Source organism: Ruditapes philippinarum, unplaced genomic scaffold (genome assembly GCF_026571515.1).
Source record: "Ruditapes philippinarum isolate M1 unplaced genomic scaffold, ASM2657151v2 ctg9306_1_1_1_1, whole genome shotgun sequence".
NCBI classification, from domain to species: Eukaryota; Metazoa; Mollusca; class Bivalvia; order Venerida; family Veneridae; genus Ruditapes; species Ruditapes philippinarum.
Window position 1 is genome coordinate 27,714 of NW_026858167.1, and position 22,922 is coordinate 50,635.

Genomic DNA, 22,922 nt, shown 5'->3' on the forward strand with positions numbered 1-22,922 from the left:
AATTTACTTTATCATGTTTATGGTTTAACCGATAAGATTTCGATCCGGGGGACAGTTTCATTAAATACAGTGATTGTACAAGTTTAAATATAAATCGGTAAGATATGTATAAGTATTTTATGATAAGAATTATTTATTACTTTATTTAGATCATACAGGAGGTCGTGAAATGTGTTATTTGTTACAGCAGTATTAGCACCTTACATTAGGATATTTCCACTGACAAGAGAAAATAGTGAATCAGGTAAAAGAGATTATTTGTTTTGCTTTCATAGAATAATTGATGTATAATTTGTAAAATAAAAAAAAATGCGGTTACTATCAAAAAGTTAATTAACTTACTATACATTTTATGATAAAAATACGACTTTAAACTTTATTCTCCCCGTACATTTAATCAAAGATGTTATATTATTGATCCTTGAAGATTGTTCAGCACGACATTATTGTTGTGTGTACATTTTGTGGAAATATAAGCTTATTGTATTTGGCTTATTTTCTACTTGGGTGGTTTCTGTATCCCTTTATCACCATTAGGATGTGTGGCTTGCCTTTTAAATTCGTCTTTTGACGTCTTATTTGTGATATGCAGGCTTCATAACTTAAGCTTCCCTGTCAAAATTCCATTTCATTTAGTGCCGCCCATTGTTTTCTCTTTTAGGTCACACGTATTCTTTTACTGAGGGACCATACTCAGCTTTTCATGTAATGACACTTATTGAAAGTTCCATGATAACGGCCGTATGAACACATTTGCGGATGTTTCAAAATTTCACCATTTAAGTGCTTAAATGTTGAATTCTGTTGAAGCTAGGGGGTTTTCACTTCACAGTCATCTACATGAACAGGCTCAACCAAACGAGCCTGCAGCATTCTAAATTTTGCCATGTAGCTTTATAGTGTAAATGATCTCATGGTGGTATGAAATAAATTAGTCAGTGCGGCCCTTTTTCGAGCCCCATTTTCACTATATTTATTTCGCTTACCGAAGTAAGTTTGAAAAGAAGATCGTCAGATAAATTTCACATGGTCCCCTTCAAAGAATGGGGTTATATTGATTTGCATTTGTCTGCCTAACTGTCGGACGGTTTGATCTGATCGTCAGTTCGTAGACTTTACAAGCTACGGGCCATTGGCACTCAAATTTCGTAGGTTCATTGGCCATGGCAAGTTAATGAACCCTATTGAGGGTCATGTAGTAACTTTCAGAGGCTTTATATTTTGCCATGAGCAGTGTTGGACAATTGATATCTCGCAAGACCGTGAGTAAAAATGGTTTCCGATCATTAACTAGACAACCCAACTGCTGATGGTGCTCAAACTTCGTATGTGGATTGCCCTATTGATTTTTATGTTAAGGGATCAATGGTCAATGTCAAATTGACCTTGTAGGTAAAAACGGTTTCCGATAAATAAATTGACAACCCGTGGGTTGTTGGCACAACCCACGGTTGTTGGCCCTCAAATTGCACAGCTGCATTGGTCATGGGTCAAGAGGTCAAATGTTCAGATCATATTGACCTTGGAGGTAAAAAAGGTTCCCGATCAATAGTATTACAACCCATGGGCCTTTGGCCCTCGAACTGCATAGTAGCATATGTCCTGAGCAGTAAATTACCACTTTTGATTTTGGGGTCAGGGGGTCAAAGGTTAAGTTCACATTTACATTTTATGTAAACACAGTTTGCTATCAATAACTGGACCACCAATAAATCTTTGACCTTCAAACTTCACAGATGCAATGCTTTTGGTCAGAAAATGACCTCAAGTGTTTTTTGGGGGGTCAAGGGATCAGAGGACAAGATCATATTGGCCTTATGGGCAAGAATGCTTTTTGATCAATATCTCAACAACTCATGAGCCCTTTTCCTTCACATTTTACTTGTGCATGTGTCTTGGCCAGTAGATAACCCCTATTGACTAAAGGGTGAATGACACATTGACATCACACGTAAAAACGGTTTCCGACCAATAACTAGACAACTTAAGTTGCTTTCGTTGATATTTTTATTAAACTAAAATGTGTTTGGTCTAAATATTTCAAGGTATGATGTAATTTAACAAATTGACTGTCATTAAGGAGGCCTACATGATCCATAATTATGCATATATTATTTGGTAACATTGGTGATAACTTTGTCATATATGTTGCCTCACACGTTCTTTATTGTTACAATTACTTAGTGACTAGTCATGACCGTATTGCTTTTTGGTGACTAGATCAAAAAGTCTGTCACAATAGCCTAACCACCAATTGACTGTCTCTTCCTGTAAATACTTTTGTTGCTTTTTTGATCTGGTTGGAATCAAGGAATATATTTTTATAGTAAGGTTACAATTTTAACCAATAGTGGCCATTAACATATGATTTTTGATCGTGTTATATGGATTTTAAATAGTTTCATGAAATTGTCTGTTTCCTTGTCTTGGATTTAATCTTAAAACATATATTTTGTTCTATTTCGTTTTGAAAAGTTATGAAAGATTTCTTACCCTTTTGCTACTTTATTGTTTACATGAATTAGATAAAATTACATATTTTAATAAATGTTACGGGTTGTTATAGCAATGGATCTTATATGTGACAAAAAGTGTAATATTAAATTGAGGCCAATTTAACGATAACAAGGCCCTCAATTGAAGTATTGCCATTCAATTAAATACTATTGGCAGGTCCTCTTCCTGAACTAGGTAATAATTATATATGTTTTGTAGCTTAACATACGCTTATTAATTCTATAAGTAACCAAGTTACCCTTTCAGATATTCAGTATAATTCTCTTTAAACAACAATTGTAAGACAAATTTCACCAAACGCACGTGGTTTAAAATTAATCAATAGCTTAAAAACACTCCAAATTACTTTATTTTCCAGATCAACTCGATAATAATGGCTTTATTATAAAGAAAGCAATATTTAAAGCAATGGTAAATTTCTGGCTGTATGTAAGAAATGATGATCAATGCATCATTTAAATAAGTTATCAATAATGTATTCATTCATTCATTCATTCATTCATTCATTCATTCATTCATTTATATTTCACTTAGTTCTCTTTTCTGTATTTATTAATTTTTGTTATGTTGTTGGGATAATTATCAAGTTGACTTCGCAATATAGTGATATAACATAAACTGGTTTATACTCTACAAGATGTAAATTTATTCTCCTAAAATCCTTATATCGAGACGCCGACATGTTACTGAGCATGCTTAATATGTATTTAGATATAATAAAGCTAACAGTTGATATTATTACATCTGCCTTATTTAGAACATGAAAATGAAATTGTGCATTTTTATATCATCATCATTTAAATACTATATAATTCATGAGTATATTTCATTCTTTAACAATCTCTTATTTTTGCAAAGATAGTCGGACAATTTATATCTCTGTTTTATGCATCAATTTAAATTATTTCTTAACCATTGTTTTTCACCGTAAAACCTATAAAGTTCACTTCCCGACCACTGCGTGCGCGATATAGTAATTTTTTGTCAACACATTTGTCTGGGGTAGAAAGTTTGAAACGACTGAATTTTTTACACCCCGACATTTAGGCTGTGAGAGAGATGTTGCAATATTGTCTGTGATTAGGTGTAATGAAGGATTGTGTTTATATTGGGTGATATCTGGGACAAATAAGTCGGCAGAGATTGCACAGTTTTTCCCGGATTTCATAGAGAAAAACGCCCATTTCATCTGTAAATCGAATTATTACCGTGAAGTGTGATGATCAAGGTAATTTATTAAGTTTTACCTTACCTTCTGCTCGAATCGCCACATTTAAATTTTGGAGAGATTTTTACCCTTTATCATAATATGACTGTTGGATAAGTATGCTATTTTGCTTCGCAATATCAGTCCTACGCATAAACCCTTCCAGCCTGCTGAATCTCAGTAAGGGCTTATCAGCTAGTAAATCACTATTAACTGTATATCTCCCATTAACACGTCCACCAAGTTGAGAGTCTTGTCATCATTAATTGGTCCTCTGTATTCTTATCTAATGGCCCTAACATTGAGGGATCAAATTTCTTTAGATGTAGTTTTTCACATTTTATCCACGTTTTTTTCTGAATTGGTCTGCGGCCCGATTGAATTGTGAAATTTAGCAATTATTTATAAATATACTTCACAAGATAAATGTTAGCTATTAAATGAATTTTATGTTGTTACATAACTTTATAAGTAATAATCATCTTATTTATAAAATTTAATAAAGTTCCATAGTTATGTGTCACTGTTACTCACGTAACCGAATACACCCCCCTCCTGCTCCCCCCCCTCCAAAAAAAACCAAACTGTTTACTGTAAACTTTACAGATATATGTTTTTACCGTAAAGTCTTAATTAAATGACCAGGTAAGTGATATTTTCCTTATTAGCTCGCCTATATAAAGTATTTTGAGAGCTGTCCTACTCACCTCGGTTTCTAAGTTGGTGTCAGCATCCATACTTTAAATGAATGTTTATATGCAGTTACTATTTTATCTGTATTTTTTTTTATTTCTCAAGGTATCAATTTCAAACATATATTCCTTATCATCATCCACATCATGTGATAAGGTGCAAAATCTTTCCAGAATTATATTCCCTTGAACCTATAATTTTGCTTAAAATAACATTTTTTACTCTAACGTCTTTATTTCAAATTAAGGACTTCAAACATGTGTTTCTCATCATCAACTACATCATATGTGACAATGTTTATAACTGTAGCACCAATTTTCCAGAATTATGTATGAACATACATTTTATTTTTCTAAAAATTATTTTTGTTTACTTACTTCTTTATTTCTTAAGGTATCTACCTCTAACTTCAAATATATGTGCCTTATCATGTGTGACAAGATTCATAACTCTAGCATCTAGCAAATACTCAGAGTTTTCCTTATTTCATTCAGATTTCAAAAAATTCTATATACCGAGACAGAAATATATCTGTAACTTATCATAACTGATTTTTGTCACAGTTTGTTTTTCCTTTCCTGTGTCCAGCATTTAATTAGTCCAGCTTTATGGTTTCTTTAAAATAACTTAAAGGTCATCAAATTTATCTTTTTTTCCTGTTCTTTGGCAATTGGTATATAGTTAAAATGATTTTGTATTGAAGTTAAAATACTTCTTTGTTTATATTTTTCGACCTTTTTTACGTTTCTTTTTTTGTACCAAATTGAATGATAAGCATAAACAATGCTTTGAATCCATTAATAGTATTACTAAACATTATTTTGCCTCCTCTCAAAAAAGGAAAATAATATAAATCACTGAGGCATAATATGAAATTAATATGAAATTAATTTACACAAGTATTTTCATTGTGAGTTGTAAGTGATTAAAAACTTTTTTAAATGTAATCTAATCTCTTTTGTCTTTAACTCTTATAAAAAATTGTAGCTTACGAAAATAAAGTTTTCCTTATTTCTAAAATGTTCTCTATATCCCCCAGCTTTTTACACGATACATTCTTGAAACATGATAGGGTCATAAAACATTCAAAGGTGCTGCTATCAGTGATACTGTGACAAGCCATGTAATTATAATTAAATTCTCATCACTGGTCAGAGATAGGAAATTTTTGGGGAAAACTGGAAATCTTGGGTTTATGCGTAGGACTGATATATGAATTGCAGGGAGCATAATCTCTCAGTTGTAGGTTGAACCAATTTGAAACTATCCAATAAATAATAGGACAGGTGAATAGCCACAAACGAGAATCATCATCATCACCAGCAGCAGCATAAGCATCATTATAATTATAATAATATTTATCATCATCATCACTACATTTTTATATTATACCATCATCATGAATAGATCGTCATTCAGAATACAGAAAAAAAGAACATTTCTACCTAATTAAAGGGCTTTAATCACATCATCATCAGCAGCGTAAATACAACATCATAAATGCATCATCACCATCATCACTATCGATACTAATCACATCAGAACAATTTTCACGACAATCATCGCCATAACATTATCTTCATTATTATAAAATCATCATTACTTCATTATCTTACATCATCATTTCAGAATACAGATAAAAACAACAGTTTACAAGCAAAATAATCACATTTAATTAAAATTTTTCGATATGAATCTGAAAATTATATCCATTTAATTAAACAAAAAATTCGGCCCCGTCCTTTACCCTAAAGATACACAATAAGGGACATGGTAATTTATGTAATAAATCCAATAATATTGACAATTATGATAATGATAGATATGAATTTGTTGATGATGAAGATGTGATGATGATTATCATTTTGATGATTGAAGAAATTGTGATCATAGTGACTCAGGAAGCGATGATAAATATTGACTGAGGTAATGTTTCTATAATTGTATTGTTGTCGTTGTTGTTGTTGTTGATGGTGATTATGACGATGATGCTGCTGATGATGATGATGATGATATAAGTTATGATTTTATTAATTCTGAAAATGTGTAAATGAAGGTGATTACTCATGATTTTTATGCTGATGACCATGAAAGTGAAGATATTGACAATTATTGGCGTTAAGATATTTTTTTTATAAGAAATTTAATGGAGGGAGTGATAATGATGATGATGATGATGATAATGGAGATGTTGGCGATTGTAATTAAAATGGAGTTAAACATGAGTTTAGGTTAGGTGCTTTTCGCTGACATGTGATCTCTTCCGCGCGCTCTCCAAATTCTCGTAGTTGCATTAGCATGCGGGGTAAGTAAAGAGACAAGACACGTTTTTAGTGCTCCAGAATTAACTTAAATTATTAAATTCTGGAAACAAAGTGATCCCTCGGAAACATTAATCACAACAAAATAACATAAGAATTGCAGACTCGGTTTAATTGAGCCTGTACATGAGGGATAATGTGTAAGTGCAACATCATAAATTATTAAACCACTGCTAAGCAAAGGAGGTAAAATGGTCTGACTGATACCTACTAATGACTAGATTCAGCCTATCTAAATGTGAATGGTTAGTGCATTGGAAAAAGTTATAATGACTTAAGAGTTTGACAATAGTTTACAATTTATTATTTTGTTTAAGGTAAACAATCAGTAACCCACAATACTCACGAGAATTTATAACAATAACCTTGCAAATTAACGGTGAAAAGAGTGGGGTAGTCTTTGAGGCAGTGTTTGTCACTATCAATAACCGGTCATTCTCAGTCGATATTTTTAAATAAAGAGCTAATTCAACTGGAGATAAAACTAATAATTATTGTCATATTGTCACTTTAATGGAGCGACGTATTTATAATGCAAAACAAAATGGTCCAGGTCACATTTCAATGTCACATATTCTTTATGCTGGCACTTTGTCGGTATGAGTTCTACACATAATCTAGTTTATTTGAACATTTGAGCGCAAATTAAAGATTGTCTGGCACAACGGCGGCATAGATAAGACATTAAGGTGCATGTCTCCAGATGAGCTTAAGTATTTCAGGTAAATAAACTTTAGTAAAAAAGAACTGATATTTTTCGAAAGAGATAGATATTTAAGATAAAAGTAATATTATTTTTTGTTATGACCGATTTTGCAGTATCCTCCCCATATTACTACTGCGTTAATAACGCAGTAAGGGCTAGACTTTTGCATATTTTGACCTCTTTTTTGGTAATTGACATTGGTTGTTTCTTTTGTTGGCATGTGAAAAGTATTTTCTTTGTTCACTTCACAATATTTCAATTTTGAAAACATTTTCAAAATGTTAGTGAAAATAAACATTAATCTGGAGCTGGGCTGCTTTAAAGAAAATACACACTTTTCTAGTATAGTAAACTATAAAAACGGATTGCAAAAGTTTCTTTCATAGTAATGTGTAAAAGGGAATACAACTGTTTCTATATAATAATCTGTTAAAGAGAATATACCTCAAGAGTAATAAAAACAAAGTGAAAAGTCCACAATGGAAATTCTTTAATTTGTCCCAGAGAGAAATTGTAATATGCAACACCTACACCCCACATAACATACTTAAAAATGACAGTTAAATGAGTCGACTGTTAAATATTTACATTAAACGCCATTACAACAGATAAAATATGTTTTTTTCTTCAATTAAATATATTTTTAATATGTGATAGTTCAAGAATACTGCACAATATGTTTTGAGTTCATGATAAAAAAAGCACTTTACCAAATTGCACAAGATTACATTAAAGTTTTCATTTATACAAAATACGAATTCATGCAATTGGAAAGGACAATGATTGCACGGGTTTAATTGCAACAAAAATCCAGTAGTACTGAATTAAATTAAAACCTCAACAGACAGAAGGAAATTGAGTTATAGATAAGGTTTACAATTTTCTAAGAAAAACTACACTTGTATTCAGACCGTATTTTTTATAAATGTTCATGTTTATATCCTATTGTTTAAACATATATAAAAATGATTTTTAAAACAGTGTCAAGGGTTTTTATTAATATTTTGCCTTTAAATAAAACATTATTCATTTATTAAAAGCTGTAAACAAAACGTAGGATCACTGCACATTTTATATGAAATAAAAATATCTGCAAACTTATTAGTTCAAACCTGGGTGTAATATCATATTCGATGGCTGAAATGGAGTTTCTCAATCTCAATCAGACTCATTTTCAATAACCATACAGCAAAGACAATTAACTGCGCGTGCGTAAATCATATTTATTTGGTGAATATGATTTATGCATACGCAGTTATGACTAGTGAAGTATCATATTCTCTCTTATTGGAACCGCAGTATTATATATGAATACTGTACCTTCTTGAAATCACATGATTGCTTTATGTACTTGTATACGTCAACACAAATATCTGATCAGTTTAAGTACATTTAATTAATTCATATTACACCGCATGATAACAGTCTAGTCTATAAAGAGTAAATGCGTTACGTCATTATGCCTTCACTTGCTTGATTACTGTACTTTCATGGATTAAGAATACATTTAAATTTTATAATTAAAACAAAGTGAGCAGACTGTGACATGTATTTGCAAAAATATAGTTGTTTATATCGAATACTTATATATCAATATCACGAAGCTATAAACAATATCTAACCTTTTCCCCCTATAAAGACGTGTTTTGACGGCTTTTTTGTCCCCAGGAAATTTAAGATTGAGCATGTTGTTACAAAGGTTATAATTCAGCCAACATATGTGCCAAGTTTCATCAGTATCGAAGCCAAAGGTCAAAGAGTAGAATACATTTCTCAAGGTCCGATAGAATCATTGAACAAAACTATGTTTTGCTGTTGTCTTGATTTTCAAAAGTGCTTAATCTTTATACAAACAAACAATACGTTTTTATTTTGCTGCTCAGACTTTAAAAATGGGGTAATGAAATCACTATGGTCAGCAGGGTACAACGCTGTAACCAAGTTATAACACATACCCAGGTTAGCCTAAAAAGCGGTAATCGGCGCTACGTCATAAAAAGGTCTTCTTGATTCTATCTTCGTTTAAACTAGCAAACATACTGTAACAAACCCCTTCTTTGAGCGTTAGCCTGTAAAAGAGTTATTACATGATTCCGCCTGGGTCTGGCTTCTGGCTAAACCAATAATTTGGGGGATAATAGATTAATATTAGGGAGGAAATTTAAAATTCAATCTATAACATTATTAAGTGTCCCTTTCCTTGAAATATGCAAATTTGTCAAGATTCATCAATCAGAGTATAAATCGATAGATTTGTACTGTTTTATATAACGTGATTTATTCAGAATTTTTTATATCAATAGCCAATGCAATACGGTATACTGTGCACCACAGTCTAACAAATCAATACACTAATCACTGTGTCCACAGTGTCACTATACTTATGGCATCACTAAGTTTACACTCTCTTAAATATTCAAATATTCTTTATTTCCAGAACATACATGTGCCAATATATTCAATGATCAATTATAAATGACACTAGCCTGTTATCACGAAACCAATATTTGGCTTAGATACTGCTGATTATAAATCATCGATTACTCAATAAAGTTATCGATACCAATTATAGCAATTGGTAATCGCGACAAAAATACAGATATTTTATATAAATCACTGTCATTCAAAATAGCCAAATGAAAAAATTAAACATTTAAATTAATAATGTACTATATAACAATAAAAGTTAAAAGTATTTTCAACAAATACAAATCAAGTTTATCTTAAAACAGCTTTATTATTTATTAATCGGTCTACTTGACTTAAAATGGACAGTCGATACTTAAAATAATCTACCCGGGTATTCCAATTGACGTCACACTTCACAGGTGACCTAATTTCGCGTATAATCAGAAAGTTAAGTATAATATTAGTTGTGGGTGTGGCTGAAATATAAAAATGTCTGATAATAGCTTGAAACATGATTATGGAGTACGATGTCACGATGTAGACAGCCGCAGAGTGACGAGCCAAGAGGTTTTCGGTATATTGAACTAAGAGGAAGCGTTCAGGGTCATACGTAATATATTTGAATATACAATAGCATTGTCGTTGAATTTTCATTGACTGGGAATATAATAGCCTCGGGTTTAATGATTCATACTATTTAAAGGCAAGATTGTTTTAAGTTTACTTTGATGAGTTGTTTACTGTGATTATAAACATTTTAAAGATAACCTTGGGCACAATTGTCAAACTAATTGTTTCAAAACACTGTCATTGGATTAAAGAAGACACACTTCCTTAAGTAATAAATTGAAATTTATCTATACCATGTGTTTTACCTTATTTAACTGATACAGTATTTTCATCTTCACTGAATGTTAATCTTTGTCAAGAAGACAACATTGTCAAGGAAAAACATGTCTAATGTTTTTTTTTGTGTTTTTTTAACTTTAAATTTGCCATTCTCTAGAACTATTGCAAACCGTTTTGTTGAGTGTACTATCTATGCAATATGTTAACAACTGCCTTTATAGCGTATGCACTAAAGCATATACACAGAATAATAGCACAAAGCGAACGTTGAAAGATACTGCAATAAAAATTATTATAAAATAAAAATATAATTGTGAATAAAAACACCACTAAAAAGATATTTTAAAACAAGGGTTAGATACACAATTTCAAATTAATTCTTGGTAATTAATAAAAAAGCATAACGAACTGTTGGTAGGGAATCGAACCAGAGATCAACATCTACACCAATACACCACACCTCACTGACGAGTTAAGTTAGCGAATATATCGATAAAATTGTTATATACTGGTCATTGTTTACTCAAATGATCTTTACGAAAGTTAATGAAGTGCTGTGTCAATGTTGTTGGACAATACTTTTGATTTATTATGCGATTGTTTATGTATCGTCATTGTTACTTAACTAACCCAATCTAACAATTTACATTGAACATGTTTTTCAATTATTTGTGCGCTCAAATGCTCTGTAAATGATTGTCCGATGTGATTTGTTTTCACAGCAATAGTTTCGTTAACATCGTTCAATGTTTGATTTACATATTAAATACCAACAATTAACCTGACAAGTAAAAGCTAAATGTAAATGTGATAACGAAATTTTTGCTTTGACCGTTTTGCATATTTAATCTTTTAAATAAGGCTTCTTAAACTTAAAATGATTAACGCGTTGAATCTTACGATCTCTTCTTTGTACCGTTAAGGAATATAATTTTTCTACAAATATCATTCATGTCAGTATAAAATAGTGTATTGAATAGAATGTTGGTTATGTTTAGTGGGATATACATGTACATGAATAAACTTTACAAAACAAAATGCTTCAACGACGATTTTGAAAATCGACAAATATTCATGTGAGAAAAAACGAAATGCCAATAAGAATACAATTGTTTTATATTACTTCAAAACCTGTTCATATTAACATTAAATCGTTTTCTTCATTCACTCTGAATGGCCATGCAATCGTGATAACGAAGCAAAACAGAAATTTGCTATCTGTATTGACGTACTTTCTCCTTTTATTTCTATATATAAATTAGATCGGTTGAAGCGAAAAACACATGTAAAACATTTGTTTTAACAAGCAATTGGGCAAATAGGTTAAATGATAAAGTTAATCAATTTTTAATTGACATTAAATAAGCGTCTTAAAATCACAATATTTACATAATACTACTTGTAGTTAAGGAAAACAGAAACATGATATCTTTATTGATTGACGTGTTTGCTTGTATGTTTTATCTATAAATAAAAAAGTCAAGACATGTTTGAATTTCATGTGTATACTCAAGACTCAACGGACAGTCGAATTGATATTTAAAATCAAACATTTAACTGAAAAAATAATATGATTTATATACAGATAAAGGGCGCGTGGCCAGGCATATAACTAGTAAATCCTATTCAATACCTATTACTAAACTGAATTTAAATGTGAATGAAATTATTCCAAAAGACGATTTTAAAATTGAAAATAAGTTCATGTAGTTCTTCAGGTATTAGTATGTTTTATCATATTTGTGTATACTGTATATATTGATATATCCCTTTCAAGCTCGGACATGTTACTAATTAGAGTGATTGTTTTAACAATTTAACATATGAAACATTGAACTTCTAATCAAGACTATACTTTTCTTAAATAGAAATGTTATTCAAGAGATGATTCGTAACACATAATCAAAGGACAATACGTAAAATTATTTCCCACGTCTTTTAGTTATTATAATTATAACAATTGTCACATATTGAATGTCACCTGTCAAAAGAAATTAAAAGTTAACATTTGTTAATTCATTGCACGTGACATAATGGTGGAAATATGTACACAAAAAGAATGTGATGAAATTGAGTTTGAATTGCAAATTTAGTGACATAAATAGTCAAATTGTCAGGAAAAGACATAATTCAGTTTTAATCCAATGTTTTAACCGGCTCGGATTACTTTTATATGAATGGCAAGCAGTTAAATGTATGTTTATTCGTGGTTGATTTGGAGATTTCGTTGGCACTAAATATGCCGACCTTGCAATTTGAAGGAATTTTTCAAGTTTGATATTTCATTTTCAGTAGATGGCTAAATATTGTAACAGCTACTGAAAGATATATATCTGTGTTTGCACGTATAGGTATATACGAGAGAGAGCGAGAGCGAAATATTGACCGTATCGAGAAATAGGCTACGGCGAGATATATACATTGTATATATTATATAATTTTGTTATTGATGATCCATGGGAGATTATCTTTTGACACTTTTACCATTATTGGCAAGACAAAGTTGCCGAGAGAATAAGACGCATAGTTTTGTCAACATTAAGCTGTCAGAGTTATGAAACATTTTAACGACAATCAAAGCAAAAACACTTCAAATTCAAAGTACACCTTCAATATCAAGGTCATTTAAAAATAAAGATCGAAGTTAATTTGGTCCAGATAAAAGTCTGATCTAAAAGGATATTGTGTCTAAATATGAAGACAATCCATTCATAAATAACAAATTTCTAGCCGATTACAGTAAAAAATTAAAACAAATTCGATAATTTGACCTTGAAAGTTTATGACATTTATGACTCAATGTTAAGGTTAGGCCGTTCAATTGACACAACGGGGCGGATCACAGAGGGACAAAGTGATTCCTATATAACCGTCCCCTAAAACTATGTTTGCTGGCATATCCATGTAGAAATAATTTTTCAGCATTGTGCTTATGGAGGATGACCGTCGAATATACATGGTATGGGACAGTATACCAAATAAAGTAGTGTTGTGAGTCAAATTAAAGTTTATATGAAAGATGTGAAATAATTGTTAAAAAAGTAGCAAAATGTAAACAGGGTAGTATTTTGTCTTTCATAATTTTGTCTTTCATACACTATAGCTTTACTTCCTACAAAATTACAATAGCCGAACAAGATGGTTCAAGTAATAGGCAAATGAGTACCTTTTTGGATAGTATAAAAGTAATCATACTTTCCTGTTGATCAGCTTGTAGTTTGCCGCTATATTTCTAAACTTAGCTTAGTTTCTGCTATGTACAATCACTTTAAAACATAAGTTATATATAGGATAAATCTATACTAGAATAGTATCGTTATATTTTTCATCATTCTCTAATTATTGAAATTGGACCGTTACTTCTCTTTGACGCAGCATAATCAAATGTGTTTCCTGTATCTGGTTTGCAGGATCCAATACAGTTCCTGTATTTATCGCATCAGGGTCCCATACGTATCATGTATCTCACTGAAAGCACGAAAACATTTTCAATATCTGCCTGCAGGAGCTAATATAATTCTTGTATTGAACGATGCAGGATAATTTTTGTTTCTTGTATCTGTCTGCATGATATATATCCTTTATTTATCACAGCAGTCTCAAATACGATTCCTGTACCTGACTGCCGGATCACTAATATTGTTTGTATTTGTCTGCAGGATCCAATATAATTATTGTATTGAACGCTGCAGGATCACTTATTTTTCTGTATTTGACTTCAGGATCCAATATATGCCCTGTGTATTTTTTGTAGTAGGATCAAACACCTTTTCTTTATCTGACTGCAGGCTCTAAGCATTTCTAGTATCCGACTGCAAGATACAATATAATTTTTGTATTGAACACCGCAGGATCGCCTATATTTTCTGCATCTCACTGCAGGGTCTAATATATACTCTATAGTTACGTGGCATGATCACATACATTTATAGTTTATGACTGCAGGGTCAAATTATTTTCCTGTAGTAATCATTGAAGGATGACACATATAATTCCTGTGTCAGACTGCAGGGGTTAATATAATTTTTTTAGTTAAGGCTGCAGTATCACATACGTTTAACGCTGCAGGATAATTTTTGTTTCCTGTATCTGTCTTCAGGATAAACTTCCTGTATAAATCGCAGCAGGCTCAAATACGACTCCCTTATTTGACTACAAGATCACAAATATTGTATTTTTCTGCAGGATCCAATCCAATTCCTTTTTTAAATTTCAGGCCCCACATGGGGTAACCACATTTATTCGCTTCGTCACATAACCAATTGTATTATTTATTTTCATGCATATGAACGGGTGAACCAGATGTGAAACCAATGTAATGAAATAAAAACAAAAATTACAAAATAAAATCAAAAAGAAAAGAAATTAAAACACACAATAAATAACATCAATAAAAAACACAAAGATACAAGGACGACACATGTATTCACACTTGCACTCATAACCTTATTTTTATAAATAGTTCCATAAGCATCAACATTATATAAAATCTATGCATGCTATTTTGGCGTGAATTATTTCTCAATTACTTAACCTAAAAAAATACTTTTTAGTGTAGAAATACGATTTTCTCAGCTGACATTTTTCTTTTTTTAAATAAAGACATAAATTTTCTAAGAAAGCCTCCAAACATTTTCAAACTTCGGTAATCTATTATTTATGATTGCTACCTCTTTATCAGTCCTGAGCTTTTGTGTTGTAAAGTTTTTGGCTGCAATCATTGATAAAGAAAGATCAAGCATTTTACACTGATAAACATACATATACTAAAATTTTTTTTTTTTTGCGTTAGATAGACCATCCTTTGCATTATAGCCAAACATCATTTCTTTTATACCCAAAGATAAATAGGTGCTTCATTTATTTTAAGAAATTCATTGATAAATGTTTTGACAATTGGACACAGTCTAAATAGATACTCAATGCTTTCAACATCATTACTACAAAAAGAACAAAAAGGACTTTCTTTATACTTAATTTTGTATTAAAGATGATTGGTTCCAATAATCCTGTGTAAAATTCTTTTTTGGAATCATTGCAACTTGGCACATTTTGTAATTCTAAAAGGCATTTCAAATATAATTTTCCATTCATTTTCACTAAAATCTAAATTAAGGTTGTTTGTCCATTTTTCAATACTTGATGGCTTTGATGTGTTTTTATCTAATATATCATAGAAACATTTTGCTCAATTTATGTCTGATATAATTTCTTTAAAGTATAGCGGTATGTCTGGGCCAATGCTTTCCTGTGTGATATTATACATTATATTGTATTTATTTAAAACTGCTTTACTGATAAAATCATACCGTTGAAAATTAAGATATAAGATTTGACATTGTATCTATTAATAAATTCATTATAAGATTGAAACTTTCCATCAGGTGCTATTAGGTGTTCGCTGTTATAAACACCAGCATCGAACCACGATTTAAATATACGCTTTTTAAACCAATGAATATGTTATTGTTATAAAATAAAGGGTGTTTTCCGAAAGAATGATTTTCAATTGGATTTAATTCTATATATCGTGATAAGGCTGTAAAAGTGTCCTTCCAAAAATTGTTTGTTTCTTTTGCAAATTTATCAAAGTAATGGTTTCCGCAGTGACAAAAACGTTTGCATATATATTTTGTCGTAAAGAATGCTTTTCCATCTAGCATTTGAGATTATTTTTTAAATCATGTTATTTTTAATGACATAATAAAGGCAGAAATATTTATCACCTGAAGCTGCCCTCAGCATAGTTTTTATGCCCCCACAAAGTGGGAGCATATAGCGTTGCACTTGTCCGTCCGTCTGTCCGTCCGTACGTCTGTCTGTCCGTACATCCCGAAATCTTGTGAACGCAACTCCTCTTAAACCGGATGACAGATTTTGCTTAAACTTACAGGGATGAACAACCTTAATGTGTAGATGGCAGTAAAGGAAGGATTTTTTTGCTGCGACCAAATTTAACAGAATTATGGCCCTTTGTTGATTTTTTCATTATATACTATGTAGAAATTTTGTGAACGCAACTCCTCTTAAACCGGATGGCAGATATTGCTTTAACTTACAGGGAAGAATAACCTTAATGTGTTGATGGCACTAAAGGAAGAATTTTTGCTGCAATCAAATTTAACAGAATTTTGGCCCTTTGTTAATTTTTTCACTATATACCATAAAGACATTTTGTAAAACGCAACTCCTCTTAAACCGGAATGACAGATTTTTGCTTTTACCTTACAGGGAAGAAACAACCTTTTATGTGTAGATGGAATTAAAGAAGGAAATTTTTGCTGCGATTAAATTTAACAGAATTATGGCCCTTTTTGTTAATTTGTTCACTATAATACATAAAAAGAAATTTTTGTGAACGCAAACTCCTTCTTAAAAACCGGATGGGGACAGATTTTGCTTACACTTCCAGGGATGAACAAAACCTAAATGTGTTAGATTGGTAGTAAAGGAAAGGAATTTTGCTGTGACGAAATTTTACAGAATTATGGCCCTTTGTTGTTTTTAGTTTTCAACTTGTGGCACATGTAGTCTAAAAAATATTTGACAAAGAGTCATAAGATTGACAGAACTGTGGCGTGTGGGGGCATCCGTGTCATATGGACACATTTCTAGTTTTTACCATAACGCAAGACTTAATTTTAACATTTCCTTGCCAAATAAAAACATAAAACATTTTATTTAATACACTGATAACATCTTCAGAAGGGTTTGGTAGTGAAATGAATAAATGATTTAGAGATGAAATCAAACGAGAACTTATGACAGCAACTTAACATATTGGTGTGAGATTTCTTCTTTTCAAATTTTGAATAACCTTTCGGATATTTTCTATTCTTCCGCTATAGTTTAAATCTATTATTTAACTTAAGTCAACATGAAAATTTATGCCTAACATTTTAAATTGATGTTGATTCCAAGACAATTTCCATCTTGTTTTTATACTGTTTTGAGAATATTTCTTTTACCCTATCCACACAACCTTAGTCCCGATAGTTTTGCAAAATCTGACAAGATTTCCAAAGATTTATTTAAAGACACACATGATCCATCTAAAATCACTGTTTTGTCTTCTGCAAATTGTGACAATTTATGATGTTTATTCTTTTAATAATCTTATCATTTCTTATTTTTAAAGCTAGAACTTCAGCACATAATATAAAAAATATAACATATCTTTGTCGACAACCTCTTACCACAAAAGTACCTAAATCTTTCCAGAATACCTTATAAAAATCAGCACTTAAGCCTGATGTCCCCGGGCTTTTATCATTTGCCATATTTTGTAGAATTTACTTGCTTCTTCATAACTTATATAGCCTTTTAATAGATTAGATTCCGGTTAACTTAAAACCGGTGCTTCTATATTTTCAACAAATTGTAAAAAATGATCATTTGGATCATATGACGACTTTTTGCTGAAAAGAGTTCTATAAAATATTCAATTTCTTTTAATTTTAACTGTTGATCATTTAGAATACTACTGTCATCTTTTTGAATCATATGTATAACCTGTCAATGATATCAAACAGTTCACTGTAAAAAAATGGTTTGACCTGTTATTTGGACTGTAAAATATTTAAAGGGGGTTAATCTACTTCGTATTTTTCCTCAATTGTTAAAAATCTAAAAACATTAATAAAGATTCCTTTTTTTTATCCAATACTGTCTTGCTGTGAATTTTAATATTCAAATATTTTTTTTAAAAAAAAATTCAACTCCCCGTGAATTGATTGTCCCTTGGGAGACTCAGGAAAACATTCCCACTATTCCATTTTCACAGTATATTTTCTAAAACATTTTACGTTTTACGTTGAATCTTGTAAACAGGTAAATATTGCATTTTTTTCGGCCCTTAAAATTTTAAATAACTCAATTCTTTTTCTTTGAACCCGCTAAGACATCTAACCAACTTTCCAAAGGGATTGGATTTTTAGCAACTTGCAATTCATCTAAAACGTATATTTGAAAAAGAAAAAAAAATACATGCTTCAAGGAAGGTAATGTGAACAAAACACAAACAAATCAATAAATAATTCTTACAAACATAAACAGATACAGACACACACACACACATATATATATATATATAAACAAAATCAACACAGAAAGGACAATTGTTCCCAGTATAAAAAATGAGAAAAATAAATAAATCACTTATAGACCGGATATATTTTTCATTTTGTATAAATGCAAAATTGTGAGGGTAAAATGAACCCAGATGGCCGGACTATTCTTCTTTTTCTTTTGTGTATAAACAAGCCCTTAAAAGACACTGTCTTCTTTTAACCAAAATAATTTAGTTGAAATAAATATAGCTTAAATTAAAAAGAAAAAATAATTTGAAAACAACGAGCTTAACTTTAGATAGGAGCGTCTTCTATTTTCTTAAAAGCTTACATCTATTTCTTATAGACAAATTACTGTGTAAAAGAAACATACAGAAAAATGCAATTTCTAACACAAAAAAGTTTCATTGTGAAAAAAGAGAACAGTTTCCCCAAAACCACTAGATATTAATTTTTGGCATCATATATATTGAAGCATACATTAAATGCTAAGTGGTGATTCCAGCAGAGATATAACGATATATCGTTGTAGGAACACTTACATGATCATGGCAATGAATTGGCATTGACTGTCAAGGTCAAGCTATTTATTGGCCTTATTTTGTTATTTACTCACATATTAGATTCATACTTCGACCAGAGAACACATGACAAAACCGAATTATTCCGATATGAGTTTGACCTTTAATTGACCTTGACCGTGGAGTAGAAAAATAAAAGTATTTGTTACAAAAAAATGATGTTTTGTAGAGAAGTCCTCACTATAATATTCTTCCTCTGATGTATTTTACTTTTGAAATAAGAAAAAGACGAGCATAACCCCTGCTAGACAATGGCTCTTGCAATAAATGAAATAATGTTAGCAAGACTAATATTCTCTCTAAATACATCAATTAAAATTGCATGGCATAGTGTAAACCTTATTAAACGCACAGTATTTAGAAGCCTCGTAAGCCATTGATCGATCAGGAAGTGACGGAATGTAATGTTTTTAAAAAGTTGAAGTACATTAAGCGTTTGTCATTTGTACATATACGGAAAAAATCTAGTTACGGAATAATCATCGGAAGCAGGTAATAACAAAATTACATTTTAAATGCAGACGCAGATTGAGTATGTTCATGAGAAATAATGGACAAGTGGAATACAAATATATATAATGAAGCAATTATCGACAATCTTATACGTTTCTGCAAGTGCATACATCTGAATCATAAGTTCTAGATTGTGTGTAAAATGAGTAAGTACAAAGGATGTTAAGCATGTGCTTATGAATGTTCGTTCAGATCTCGTAACTTCGCATCAAATGTTCTTACATTTAATTTGACACCATGCATCTGAAACATAATAAGAAGCTTGTCTGGGCGAGAATTCAACAGCAGATGATGTTCTCGTTGATAAAGGTGTTGTCTATTTAGTTGTATTTTTGCAAATTCGATCAATATCAAGTTCATTCAAACCATGATTGACCTTGCGTAGAGTCTTTTTTGAAATACCTTTTTTTAAATGCAATGCTTAAATGTCAAGTATTCGTTATGTATTATAATCTAATTAGCCTCCTTAATAATTGACGAAATCTGATTAGATATAAGTTGACCAAGGTTGCTCTACCTGAAGACATATTTCTCTTTTTTCAAGCTTTTTTTAATCATATACACCATAAAGTATTGGTCGCTAAAAATGTCAAAAAGTCTTGGCCGCAAAATAAATGTCACTGAGTCTTCGCCGATAAATAAACGTTATAAAGTCTTGGTCGTCATTTAGTCTTGTTTGATACTCAGCTACTTTAGAAATTATCGTGGATACAAACTAATGACGATTGTTTATTTTACTTGCAGATATTGTTCTACCTTTCTTTTAGATTCTATCTATGTTTTTGTAGAATTAGAATAATGAATTCTTAATCTGCATAATTTGACAGAAACACAATCTGTCAACAATTCCATTTTAAAATATCGACATTGCTGACATAAATTTGTATATTATGATAACGATTCTAAGCATAACTATATGTATAATAAGTGTTTAATGTAATTGTTTATTTTTTACAATAACTTGTACGTTTCATCATTTACAGATGTGGCTATAACACAGATGTAACAAATCAAGAAGAAAACAAATGGCAACCGGAGGTCAACAACAGACGCTAGACAACCGTATATTTTTGTTTCGGTTACAAATACTAGTCATTGATGGTGGCCTCCTGGTATTGAGAAATATACTATACCAGTCCCTGACATCTAAATCCATAACGTTCACAGCGTGCTTGAATCAAGAAAAGTCAACAATAACACATTTGAAAAGCCGCGGCGTTATAACCCAGGTCCAATATGACGTGTTATTTCCAGCGGGTGGTAAAGTCCCAGCTTCGTCAGATTTGGACATAACGCTTATTATTTGTCTTCTTAGAAACCTGAAATGTTTCGGATTAAATAAAAAATTTGACTGGAGTGCAACACCAGCACCAACCGATGTATCAAAGGAAGCAGACATATGTCGGTTAAAGGATTACCGAAATAAAGTAAGTCATTCGAAATGCAATTTTTAAATTCCTGCCTTGGCAATAAAGAAGAATTGAAATAAATGTATATATTGGCAATATAAATATCTACGCATATTAAAAGTAATAAAATTCTGCTGAAGTTTAACTTAAAAATGATTAAATCAATCATCAAAACTAAACACAAATATATTAGTACAACTTTTAATATTGTATAGACTAGACAAGACAATACCTTATTTGGTGTGGTGTGATGCAAATCTTCACAGTAGCTTTGAAGTCGTACTGAAAAGGTTAAAACATGAATATTTTTATTTTATCGTACATTTCTGATGCTTTTTTTTCGAGCTATCATTAAATGAAAATGTCTGGGCTTTGAGTTTTTTGTCATTAAATAATCCATCACGAAATTATCCTAGATTATATTGCTATCATCAAATAGGCTGAGATATTGATACAAATGTACTTTAAAAAAATCCAAAAAAAAACTGACGTCATAAAAACATTCCGAGATATAGCTGATTTTATAAACAAACTAAGATAAAACTGAAAGAATCCGAGATAAAATTGCAGGCATGAGAAAAATTCGAGATAATACTGCCGTCATGAAACAATCCGGGATATTACTGCAGTCAAGATACAATCAGAGATTATACTGCCGTCATGAAACAATCCGAGCTAATACTACCATCAAGAAACAATCCGAAATATTACAGCCGTCATGAAACAAGCCGAGATAAAACTGCCGTCATGTAACGATCCGAGATAAATCTTCCCTCATGAAACAATCCAGGATAATACTGCCGTTATTAAACAATCCTAGATAATCCAGCTGCTAAGAAAACAATCCGACCTGACGTCATGGAAACGTACTGAGATAATACTGCCGCCATGAAACATTCAAAGATAATACTGCCCTCATAAAACAGTCAAATATAATACTTCCATCATGAAACAATAATACTGCTGTCATAAAACAATTTAGCCGGGAAGAAAACAATCCCACCAGAAATTGACTTCATGGAAACATTCCGAAATAATACTGCCGCCATGAGACATTTTAAGATAATACTTCCATATTAAACATTCATGAAAAAAAATCAAAGATAATACTGCCTTTAACATAAATATTTTTAAATTTTGTATCGGACATTTCGGATGAAAATTTTTCAAGTTATCATTACTGTCATGAAAAATTCCGGGCTTTCATTTATGTCATGAAATAATTCTTCATGACATAATACAAGATGCTATTTATATCATAAAATATGCAATGATATAACTATTATCATTAAAATAATCCAAGATTAAGCAGCCGTCATAAAAATATCCGAGTTAAAACTGCAGCCAAGAAACAATCCGAGATAACACAGCATCATGAAACAATCCAAGATAATAATGCCGCTATGAAACAAATATAGAAATAATACTGCCGCCATGGAATAGTCCGAGATAATAATGCCGGTATTAGACAATTCGAAAAAATACTGCCGCCAAGAAACAATCCGAGATAATAATGCCGTCATAAAAGAAAATAAAGATAATACTGTCGCTATTGAATAAATCAGGTATGAAACAATCCGAGATATTACTGATATGAAACAGTATAGTTAGATTGAAAGTACATTTAATCGTTCTATTAATTCTACAA

The 22,922-nt window shown here is 31.1% G+C and overlaps 1 protein-coding gene across 1 annotated transcript in view; it reads left to right on the forward strand.

Moving 5' to 3' along the window:
* The first annotated feature begins 72 nt into the window (after positions 1-72).
* Positions 73-22,922, forward strand: part of LOC132752354 (structural maintenance of chromosomes protein 2-like) — a 40,794-nt gene continuing 17,944 nt past the window's right edge. The window contains exons 1-2 of the mRNA XM_060742667.1: positions 73-244; positions 20,849-21,292. Of these exons, the coding sequence (XP_060598650.1) occupies positions 20,891-21,292 (402 nt within the window). The 5' untranslated portion in view covers positions 73-244; positions 20,849-20,890. The remainder of the gene's footprint in view (positions 245-20,848; positions 21,293-22,922) is intronic.